The sequence below is a fragment of the Bemisia tabaci genome, chromosome 10 (genome assembly GCF_918797505.1).
Source record: "Bemisia tabaci chromosome 10, PGI_BMITA_v3".
Lineage (NCBI taxonomy): Eukaryota > Metazoa > Arthropoda > Insecta > Hemiptera > Aleyrodidae > Bemisia > Bemisia tabaci.
The window spans coordinates 11172977-11185000 of record NC_092802.1 but is presented as its reverse complement, the minus strand read 5'-3'; the positions used below and the strand labels follow the sequence as shown (position 1 = coordinate 11185000).

The following is a 12024-nucleotide window of genomic DNA, read 5'->3' as shown; positions in this document are numbered from 1 at the left end:
TTTTCCATCTAAAAAACAAAATATGGCTGGGAGTCTGCAACGTCGCAAACAGAGATACTTGGTTTGGAAGTTTCACCGTCGGTATGTGTCGAGACATTTTGCTTTCAAAATTCAACATGAGCCAGAATATCTCATCCGAGAAAAGAAAGAATAAACATTTAAGTATTCAAGGATTTGTGTCTTGTTGACTCCAAGTCAGAGCTCACGTTAAGACTTGAGTGAAATCGAATTCAAACCTGACAATTCTGAACCTACAGTTCTGGTTTTCTCGTACAATTAGCAGTAAATCAATGTTATATAAAATTAAAAATAGTGCATTTTCTTCCTAAAACACACTATAATTTATTGAAATAGCCTTCATGCACGCTGGCCTTGTCGATTTCCTTTGACAATTTTGCAGTCGTGAATGCATATCTTAAGTGCGCTCCAGCCAGATGTGTATTCAGCAAATGAGTAGTTTTTATAGGAAGATTGAAAACAAACAAATGGTAGGAAAGAAAACATAATAATATTAACTTTGCAAAACGATAATCCGGGTATCGGAACTTGGCTGTTTTGAAAACGCCTTCAAATGCGGCGTAATACCTTACGCATTCCGGAGAGTTCAAATAGTTGTATCATTGCGCCTTAGAAATGCGACGGAAGATTACAATTGAAATTGCCTTCATGCACGCTGGCCTTTTCGATTTCCGGTAACATTTTTGCTACCATGAATGCATAGCTTAAGTGCGCTTCAGCTAGAATTGTATATAGCAAGTGGGTAATTTTTATAGAATGATTATAAATAAACAAGTGGTTAGAAATGAAAAAAAATAATATGAACTATGAAAGACGATTATCCGGATATCGGAACTTTGCTGTTTTGAAAACGCCTTCAAATGCGACGTGATACCTCACGCATTCCGGAGAGTTCAAATAGTTGTATCATTGCGCCGTAAGAATGTAACGGAAGATTAAAATGGGAATAGTCCCGGCCCCCATGCACGCTGGGCTTGTCGATTTCCTTTGACATTTTTGCAGTCGTGAATGCATAGCTGAAGTGCGCTCCAGCTAGAATTGTATTTAGCAAATGGAAGGTTTTTATACGAGGATTAAAAATAAGCAAGTGGTACGGAATATAACAAAAGAATATGAACTATGCAAAACGATAATCCGGGTATCGGAACTTGGCTGTTTTGATAACGCCTTCAAATGCGGCGTGATACTTCACGCATTCCGGAGAGTTCAAATAGTTGTATCATTGCGCCTTAGAAATGCGACGGAAGATTACAAATTGGACTGCATTTTGCAATTTGGTACTATAAATTTTGGCTCCTCTGGAAAAACACTTATGTGCCTAGGGAAACTAATGGCACATACGTTGTTTTGAAACCGGGCCGGAATTTATAGTTCCAAATTGCAAAATGCAGTCCAATTTGTTCCCAAATTTCTTTGAGGAAGCAGCCTTTTCCGCGGATATATCGATGGCTGAACTTAAAAAATACGGATCTTTATTGCAACATTTGTAACGTTTCAAAATATCTGATCTGCATATTTTAATTTTTTTTCCCTTCAAAGTAAACGGACCGAAATATCTTTGTGAAATTTTTGGTAACGTAAATTATATGAAGATTTTTTAATGAGTGGAAAGGGGCGATTCTTTTCTCCCTCTGGAAGGTAACCACAAAACACGCCAACCTTAGGTATTTACCTCGGAATTCTCATCTGAGGTTGGAGGATCATCCATTTTCTTTAATTTTACCACTCATATAGTCACCTTCAGAGGAAAAAAAAGAATCATAAACAAACATCGAGACGTAACAACCATAGGCATTCACAACGGTATAAAAGATAAATTTTATTTTAATTTACAAATAAAACAGTGTAAAAAGTTCTGCAATATTTCGGACGGATGGGAATGGATCTTCGGGACACAACCGTAAGCTCTCCAATTTCTGTAGCGTGAAACATCAATAGAGGGTAACAGGTAAAAATTAAACTAATTAGGCAATTCAATTACTATATTACGGGAAAAACGGTAATTGGAATTCAGCAAATGCGCCTTCAATTTTCACGGATACCGCGAAGTATACATCGTTACATCGTTCACAGCTCTCGGCCTTTTCCAGCGAAATGTTCGATTCGATCGAATGGCTGCAGGTTATAGCCTCTTCACGCGAACTCCCACAATCATCGATCAATCGACCATCGCCTATCGATCGATACATTTAAATCGAAGTGGTCCATCGGGCATATACATAGGATGTATCCTGTACTCCAATTCCTCATGGTGGTACTCGATTTTGAAAGCTTGGATCATCTGGAATCAGCAAAAAGTCACGTTTTAGGACATCTCGTAGCAAAAATAGAAGTTCATTGCAAGATTAATCCACACACTCGAAGGAAAAAGAATTGTTACTTTTCTAATGCTCATCATTATAAAATTTACGTTATTTTCTTAAACGTATGTGAAATAATTTTTTTTTTAAAGAAAAAAGGAGTTTTAGGAGTTTATTGATTTTTTCAAGCACTTTAAGTGTCGAAAATTACAGGAGGAAGATCTTTTTAGTGTGTTCTATCACTTTCTTTAGTTAAATTTTACCTCTTGTAAATTTTACTTTAAAAAATACCCCAAAAGAGGTTCCCTAAAACATAATTTTAACTGTTTTTGCAAGAATTTTCTCTTTGAAAGTTAAGCGGTTTTTTTTTATTCGTTGCTATTAGTGAAGAATTTTGACTTTCGCTGCCTCCAACCTGCACTCTCTAGAAATAACATTTCGACGGTGAAATTGCAAAAACACGTATCTCGATTGCGGTGTTTCCAAATCTCCACTCCTAATTTATTTTTTTAAAAGGAGACCGAAGCAGCACCATGGTTTGATATTTCTAAAGAATATTCTTTATGAAGAGAAGAAAAATTAAAAAATTGTTCCAAAGATGTTGTTAAATATGTTCAAAAAAAGGTTTTCTACGTAGAAAACAAATTATGTTTTTATTTCTATCACTAATTAAAAATGTTGTAAATATGTTCCAAAAAAAAGTTTTCTATGTAAATAACAAATTATAGAAGGAAGTTGGCAACGCCGCGCAAATCTAGATACGCGTTTCTACAGTTTCACCATGGGTTTTCGTCTAATTATTGTATAAAACTAAAGGTACCTTTGTGATTATAGTTTGAATTTCCAGGTCGGCAAATCGTCGACCGAGACACATTCTCCGTCCATAGCCAAACGGCAGAGCTGCGAACGGATGGTGGTTCTCTTTGCTACTCTTCAGCCATCTTTCCGGCAGGAATTTTTCCGGCTCGGAGAAGTATCGATCGCTGTTACTGATGACGTAATGCTGGAACACCACTTGGACCTGATAACACAAATATTATCATGAAAAATGTATAGCTGTACCGTCGTATCTCTACAGAAAATGCAACCGCCTTCCTCACCAATCAACACGCTGATTGTTGGCTGGGTTTTTGAGTGATGCAACTATTCGGCCTCTGAAGCCGTGACAGGAAGTATCTTTTCACAATGAAGGCGTTTTTTGCGCGTTGTCAGTCTCCATCAACGAATTGGATCGCATTTAGAAAAAAAAGAACCAACGCGATTCTAGTGTTTTCAAAATTGTCCAACTTCTTCTCTCTTCAAGTACATAGGTTGTCCCAAAAGTACTGCACGTTTTTTTTTTTTTTTTTTTTTTTTTTTTTTTTTGGACGAACGGTAGTAGATATCATCAAAATGCGGTTTGTTTAGTCTTAAAGACCGGTCAATTACCGATAAAACAAGACAAATCCGAGCTTTTTAAGTAAAAAAATGACCAAGTTACAGTTATGTACTTAAGAAATGCACTGTATTTAAATGTACACAATTATTTTCCTTTAAAATGTTTCCATCTGTTGATGGGAAGCCGAAACCATTTCCTATTCTGGGAGATTTTTTAGATAATTATGAAAAAGCAACATTCTTATAAAACTGTATTTGCGCTGGTTCCTTTTTGCTGAATGCGATCTAATAATTCAAAGCAACCGCATTACTTTGCCAATCTACATGCTGCCAAACTGTTTTGATAGGGTTTTTACAGGATGCAACTATTTGGCCCTCACGGCCATGCTAGGAAGTATATTTTCATAATGAAGGCGTTTTTTTGTCGACACTCCTTATCAAGCAACCAGGAGATTTTGGCAACATTAAAACTTCAAAAGGTTTTATTTCTCAGCACGGCAGACACCCAACCAATTATTTCTTTGTCAGTAAATCGCGTCATTCAGATGAGAATGTTCGTTGTTTTCCGCCCGAAAGAACGTAACTACATCTCAACGTTGCCAAATTTCGTTCCGCAAATTGCATTTTTCCCGGGAGAATGTTCGGAATTTCTAACTGAAAAGTTCACTGATTTATCCTCTAATCTCATGGAAAAATCATAAAGTTTTGGAAGAAAATTGCACGGGTAGGTACATATTTTTGTGAAAGATTGAAAGTCAAGAAGGTGAGTTTGAAGAGTTTGAGAGAGAGTTTGAAAGAGTTTGTTTAAGTCAATTTTGCAACCTTGGAATGGAATTACGTTCTTTCATCCGGAAAACGATTTTTTAAGAGAAATTTGACAACTGCCAAGGAGAGGTGGTTTCCGGTAAGTGATGAGAGTGTGTGAGTCTGTGTCTGTTTCCGGTCTCGCTAATCAGTATGTTGGACTAATGTAATTAAGTAAAACAGCCAACCAGTTGGAAGAAAACGCAGGCATTTTCCACCTCATGCATCGTTGGATGTCTCGCTCGTTAATCCGATTTCCTCGGCTCCAGTGGCGCGGCGTGGCGTGCTTCGCGATATATCGATCGATCCACCATTTAAACCAATGGAAAAGGATCGATAAACATTAAATCATTACGTACTTTGTATTTTTATTTCCAGTACTTACACCTTTGGGTATGTTGTATCCACAAATGACTGTGTCTTGCGTCATGCACCGTCCGTTTCCAATAACGACGGGTCTCATTCTGAAAATAGAAATCCAATAGTATCTCTGAATAAAAAATATGCCAATATTTTCCTAGGTAGACTTGTCAAGCACATTCTAAGCTTCTCAAATATCTCTAGTTTTCAAAAATCGGACGTCTTGTGAGGAAATGACAAAGGGGGGGGGGGGATGCAGAGATTTATCAAATGCCCCTCGTGGTTAAGATTTCCTTCATAAAATGCGTAATGCTGTGGTGAAGATGGGTCGAGGAGAGGGTTACGCCATCTTGTTTTTACTTGTAAAATGATAGGGGCCTATGTGACGTCACAAAAGCGTTACGAGGGGTTCGATTTACTTAATTTAATAACTAATTCGACTAAATTAATGAACTAAACTTTACTAACTAAACTAATTCGAAAATTTAGTGTTACGTTTTTTTATAAACGACCCATTAGTTTACACAGCTTACAGTCTTTCTACACCTCGCGCAGTGGCGTGGCGTACTTTGCGATCTATCGATATTTCCCCTATTGAAGCTGTGGTAAATAATCGATTATCAAGGTGTTCGCTGCGAACACCCTGTCTATCGATACTTTTCCATAGGTTTAAATTGTCGATCAATCGATACATCGCAAAGCACGCCACGCCACTGACCTCGCGTTGCCTAATTTCTTTCATTTGAATTTTTTTCCTAAGAAACCAAGGAATACCGGTTTTGCAGTATTTGTGGATTTCCCTTGGATGGATTGATAAGAACATGTACATAAAAGCTCTATTAAAAATAATAATTATAAAAGACGATTAAAGATTCCGCAATTTTTTAAAAACATTTTTGTTTATTTTTATCATGGGGGGGGGGGGGGGGGTATTGATGAGCAAAGTGCGACTTCATTTTTGAAATGAGGTTGAAACGCACTTGACAGTAGGGTAATGAGTGACGGGGAGGGGGGGGTCCATAATGCCGATTTAAGTGTAATTTATTGTCAGTATGTAATCAGGTTCCGTGGTGTTATGTCACGAAAAAGTACTCGAAATAAGAATCCATGGTCAGATTCGGATTCCCCGTTGAAATTCACCCTCATTCGACCTCTCGTTCATCAGAATCGCATCCAGGGCAGTCTGGTAACATGCCTCGGTTTTCTGCACTATCTGGCAACAATGGCGGTGTTTCTGAGTCTCCGAGAAGTGGGTCAGTGGGATGAGGAAACGATAAGGAGGAATCCCGAGAAGAAAATCAAATTCTCTTGGCGCCAGCGTCAACGCAAGATTCTCGGAAGAAGCGGCGGCGTGGATCAAAGACGGAATTCGTCGATCGCAGACAGCGCGGCGTCGCCGGGTTTCTCGGAAGCCGGGTGATGAGCGGTGTGGCGAGAGGGGGGTGTGAGTGCGAGGACAGTGGCGTGGTTACAAATCCTACCACTAGATGGCGCAGGCACCTGACCATTTAGGTCGGATATGGTTGTTCGAGCGAGGTTCGGCTCTTCATAAGTTCATTTGTCTATCTCATCAATATTAAATTCCTCTATGTGTCTAAGGGGGAAGCCGTCTCCTCAGTAATCATGATTTGGTCCATAGGCCACTGGAAACGTGTTAAACAGTTGCCTACACGTACGTCTGCAGGCGTATTTTAGCGAAAATGCGTGTTTTTCTATCACTCCAAGGCTTATTTATCACCGAACGCATCGTCTAACTAAAACGAGCTTTCGATAAGTCATCAAGGAGGCTTTAGGACACATTTTAACCTTGGTCTGGTTTTAGTTAGATGATGCGCTCATAGTTAAAAGAAACTTTTTCAAAAGTCGACTTTAAAGGGACATCCGCAAAAATCTTAAGGAAACACGTCTCTCCAACTGTATGCACGCTACGCATATTATCCTGGGCAGTTATCAAGCCTTCTTAAACTCTTAAAAGAAGATTTTCTTTAATTGCAGACAAAAATAACCCTAACGACGTAATTCCCTTAGATTTTGGCGGACATTCCTTAAAAGTCGATTTTTGAAAACGTTTTTTTTTTAAACTATAAGCGCATCATCTAACTAAAACCAAACCAGGGTTAAAATGTGTCCTAGAGCCTTCTTGATAACATATCAAAAGCTCATTTAGTTAGACGATGCGCTCGCTGTAAAATAATGCCTCGGAGTATAGAAAAAACAGGCATTTTCGCTAAAATACGCCTGCAGACGTATGTTCAGGCAACCGTTTAACACGTAAGAAAAGCCCTTATCGATACCCCTTCATAGCGCGTTATTGAGCATCACTTCTCTTCCAGGTCTACATAACACTGTCGTTTGAGCCTTCGTCAGTTGCTAAATTTCTGTCGACTTGTCATAAATTGGTGAGAAAATTTATAAGTAGTTTTCTTCCGATTCCTCAGAGATGTTTTTCTAATTGAAAGATTGAAGGTTGAGCTAAAGCAAGACCAATCTGCAGATTGGCCGCCGCCGAGTTATAGCCGGGCGGGGGAATGGCTTTCAAAAAGATGCGCAATGACCGACCTGTGTAGGTTGGTCTTGTTCAGAGGAATTGAAGATCTATAAAAAGTTAAAATGAAGGTCAGCGTTTGTTGTAGCTGTGTTTGGACGAACCTCAAAGTCTCTTTGATGCATGCTTTGAGGTAGCTCATTTCCTCCAACTTCTGGTAGGTAATCTCGTCGTTAGAACCTGGGAAAACTCGGTCTATCTCCTCCTTCAACTTTTCCTGCTTTTCACCGTTGGTGCTGAGTTGATATAGAATCGAAGCCACCGCGGCAGATGTCTGCAATAAGAAAGTAACTTTACTTCGATCATCGGTCATAGGATTCGAGGAAAAAAATGAGTCTGTCGCAAGTTTTTGCCAAAGCGAAAAGAAGCCTGATTTCGTCGAAATGCCATCAATCGATACTTAAGATGCGACAGGAGGAGAAGGAAATACCGTGATGAATATGAAACTTTAATGCTCATTTTTTACTGAAGACCTTTTTTCTGTAACTGGACCGGAAAATACAGTTCACTTCAACTCCTTTAGAATCGTGAACTTTTTCAAATGCCGATAACGTATTTTCAAATCGATGTCACCGTAAAAATTGGGAGGTCGATGTCGGTTGTCTGAAGTCAAAACACCTTCAATTCCAGGCATATGCAACACGGACATCCATGGTGTTCGAATAGTTGCATTTAGAAGTTATCATGAAATTCGTTTTGTGTTTGTAGCATGCAACACTGACTAAAGCTTTGATTGTTCATTTTGCGCACCTTATTAACTTAATTCAGCGTTGCCTATATCAAGCCGAAGAAGTTAACGATTATCTAAAAGTTTTTATCACAACATTGTCATTTTTCCAAGAAATTCATTATTTGAATGTATCCATAAGAGGGGGAATCGGCCTGATAGATATCCAGATCTCACTCGCACAAGGAATTGCTTTTTTTTTTTTTTTTTTTTTTTAATATATAGTAGATTAAGAATATATGTCAAGATTTTACCGTATCGATGCCAACTAGAAACAAATCCAATGCCAGAATTGCGGCGATTTTTGGATTACTTGGATCCAGAGCCAAAACTCGCTGGACTAGAGATGATTTCTCATTTACTTCAACTTTGGAGTCTTTCGTTAATTCTTCCAACCTTGAGGATATGTGTTTCATCGAGATGCTGAAAAGGTTGAAAATTTTAAATTAATGGTTTGCAGAGTTTTTCATTCGCGGCAAATAGCCCTGAGTTCATTATTAACGTGTTCTTCATAAGTGCAAAATAATACCTACTTGACACTTTCTCTGTCACGCATTATCAATACCACATAGTCCATGCCAGGTAAGTTCTTTCAATGTTTTTCTTAATTAAAATTATATTCAAATGAAGTAAAATAACATAAAATGACATGTGCAGCAGGAAGTATTCGAATTTATGCATCAGAAAGCGTCAAATATCTTAGTTAATAGTTAATTTTAAGAGGATTTAAAAGGATTGAAGTGCGCTGTTTGAAAATCTGCGCTCCTATCTTATTTTTTTAAAAGGAGAACAAACAGAAATCATTCTTTTAAGTTTTTGCAGAATTTTCTTGGCACTGAGAGGAAAAATAACGGCAGTTAACAAGAATTTCCGCTGAGTACCTTGTTTTTCATTTAAAAAATAAAGTATGACAGGAAGTCGCAAACCGAGATACGTGGTCGTTGCAGACCTACCCCGTCGACATGTTGCTCGGAGTATGGTTAAAATTCACATAAATGATTTTAAAGTGTATGAGTTAAGGGCAGAAAAATATTATTCAAGTGTCATACGGTGCTTTACTTACTTCGTAATTTTATCTAAGGCGTTGATATATTTATTCCACGTGGGTGTGCTAAATAATTTCCAAAATGGAACCTTTAATTCCAGGACTCCGACATTCTTGAAAAAAGTGTTGACCGCGTCAATGAGCTCCTGGGTCTCCGTCTGCATTTTACTCCCATCCAAACAGCCTAACCGCACGTCCAAGGCCACACGAGCAATTGCTGTGGAATGTAAAATTTCAGTAATATTTCAGTCCATATTATCTTCCACGAAAAAAGTCAACGATACGAGTAAAACAGGCTTCAAGAGGCTGGTATCTGGTTAAATTGAAGGGACGCACTTAGGAGAGTGTGCCTTCATAAATCCGTGTAGGCAAAATGCGTTTCCAGGAGTTGGAACAGTGGTATTCTTTATCAGTGATTCAACACAAGGTAAACTAAAATGCTACACCTTACATCGCCTTCAAATGAGGGGGTAGGCAAATTGACCCTCCTTGCGGAGCCACAAAAATCGCATCACTCGCATCAAGTGTGAACGGCTCTATACGAATCGAAAGTATTGAGACAAAATGAGCCTATAGAGAAAAAGTAGTGGCACACTATTGTAGATACAAATTATTTTTTACGAATGCACTAAAAGATAAAAAAAAATTAGTTTCTGGCGCTTAATGCAAAAAAATTGTTCCTATTTTGTCATCTTCATCAATCTTCCTTCAATGTGCATTATGATAATTGTTCAGTCAGTAATCTTATGGCTCTGTAATTTTTAACATAACTTTTGCTGATACTAGGCAGATCGATGCCAGAAATGCATCCATAGTGAAGAACTTTTATCTTCAATAGTGCGTCATGGTGTATCGAGCTATATGTTTTTTTAATCCTTTTTTAAATACACAAAAAATGCGATATCATCGGTAAAATAAAAGTGTCTACTGGACATTTTGAAAAAAGAGACTAGTTAAGGCGTTGTTATCGGCATTATAAACTGTGTTCCGTCAAAAATGACCATTCTGTCTTAAAAGGTGCAGTATTTTATTTACCCCAAAAAGGTTTAAATAAAATCGAATTCAAGGTAGGGAGGTTCTAGTACTTACATTCTAAAGACCATTTGTGAATCTCGTTTAGAAAGTCAGCCGGTACCTCAAGCTTTGAATCTCTAATTTCCCGAACCCTGTAAAGACAAAAAGGAGTAGAATTTCAAATGGCTTCTAGAGGTACTAGGGTGGGGAGGGGGGTAATCATTGAATTTTTTAAATTTTCTTAAGTTTGACGTTACACTCTAAATGTGTGTTTTATTAGAAAAAATTTAAGAGCGTTTATGTATTTTTCCCTGAACACGGTCTGCAAAGCAGCACATACGCGTGAATCTAACATCGAATCAAAAAAGAAAGGGACAACTCGTTCAGTTACAATCAGTTCGATACCATCCAGAGGCAAGAGTCACGAGATTCTTTTCAATCGGTTACATAATGTTATTGGGTAACGCGTCCATCCATTCAACCACCTCCACTCACGTGCTTTTACAAATCAAGTTGCATCTCCAGTTCGGCATATAAAATGCGATCGTTTACAGGGGAAGGGACTTAAGTGTCGAAAATCTGAAGCGGGAAACACGCTGTTGTCAACCTGCACTGCAATACTGTAGAAGAACGCCGCATGAGCATTCAAATATTGTTATACTGTATATATACTGTCTCTCAGAGAATATATATTTTTGAAGAACGCTATGAATATTTTTCCTTGAAATGTTCAGATGTTTTGGATCAAATTACGAACAAAATCTCTAAGAAATAGTAAGAAAGATATTAACATATTTTTTGGAAAATTTGTGATTTTTCGAAAGAGATCTGGCAACGTCTGGTGGCTCATACGACGTTTTTCCTTAGCACGGCAGTGCAATAATAGCTACTGTGAAAATGATCGCACTATAATTTTGTGAGAACATTATAAGAACTCCAGAAACACACTGGAAAAAAAAAAAAAACACATTGGATCTAGAGTCCAGACTCTTGAAAACATTGACAAGAAAAAATACTCTTGATTCAATCGGATTTCTGCTTGAATCAAAACGAAATCCGCTCAAATTATGAGGCTTGGTTCTTGATTTAAGCTAGATTCTGATTGAATCAAGAGTACTTTTTCTTGTCGATGTTTTTAAGAGTCTGGACTCTAGATCCAATGTGTTTTTTTTCCCAGTCCATATTTGAGGCTATATTGCAACTTATACCCACGGATATTTTTACTCGCGTAACTCTCCAATTTATTTTAAATTGCTACCAAGTGACGTAAGTAAATATTACCTGCTGATGAACTCATCGGCTGTATTGGAAATTGGTTCGACGTACAGACGGCTCACTCGAGGTTGAAGCATCGGTTGTTGAACTTTCGTCCGGAATTTGTACCAATTTTCCCCATGGCTGTGGACCAAATAAAGTATCAAAATAATGAGCCATATTGCTCCTCAAATCTGATCATGAGGCAAGTTTATGAACTTAGTTTTCGACAACTGGAAATAGTCCGTAGTTTTCACACATCACTTAAATGGAGATGTTGCATGCGCGAGGAATTTGCGATTTCACTGTTGATTCTTGTGTAAAAGTTCGCGAGAAACACGTTGGTGCCACTGGTTTTCTCTGAAATTAAGTCCCAAGCTCAAAAAAAGCTCTCAAGTTGAGGCCAAAATGGAGGGAATATCCCACGTTATCCTGAGAGTCCACGTCTACATCAAGACAAACTCTTTATGCAGAGATAGGGAGCAAATGCATGGACAGGGCTGCCACTTTATTTGGGGACTCTTTAACTGAAAACACGGCAACCCTGCTAATGTACTTGCTCCCTATCTTTGCATGGAGA

The 12024-nt window shown here is 38.2% G+C and overlaps 1 protein-coding gene across 1 annotated transcript in view; it reads right to left on the bottom strand.

Moving 5' to 3' along the window:
- Positions 1–1817: 1817 nt before the first annotated feature.
- LOC109044680 (uncharacterized) overlaps positions 1818–12024 on the bottom strand; it is a 36699-nt gene continuing 26492 nt past the window's right edge. Inside the window, 8 exon segments of the mRNA XM_072305315.1 lie at positions 1818–2299; positions 3139–3339; positions 4885–4963; positions 7509–7678; positions 8386–8554; positions 9195–9393; positions 10266–10342; positions 11472–11588. Of these exon segments, the coding sequence (XP_072161416.1) occupies positions 2192–2299; positions 3139–3339; positions 4885–4963; positions 7509–7678; positions 8386–8554; positions 9195–9393; positions 10266–10342; positions 11472–11588 (1120 nt within the window). The 3' untranslated portion in view covers positions 1818–2191.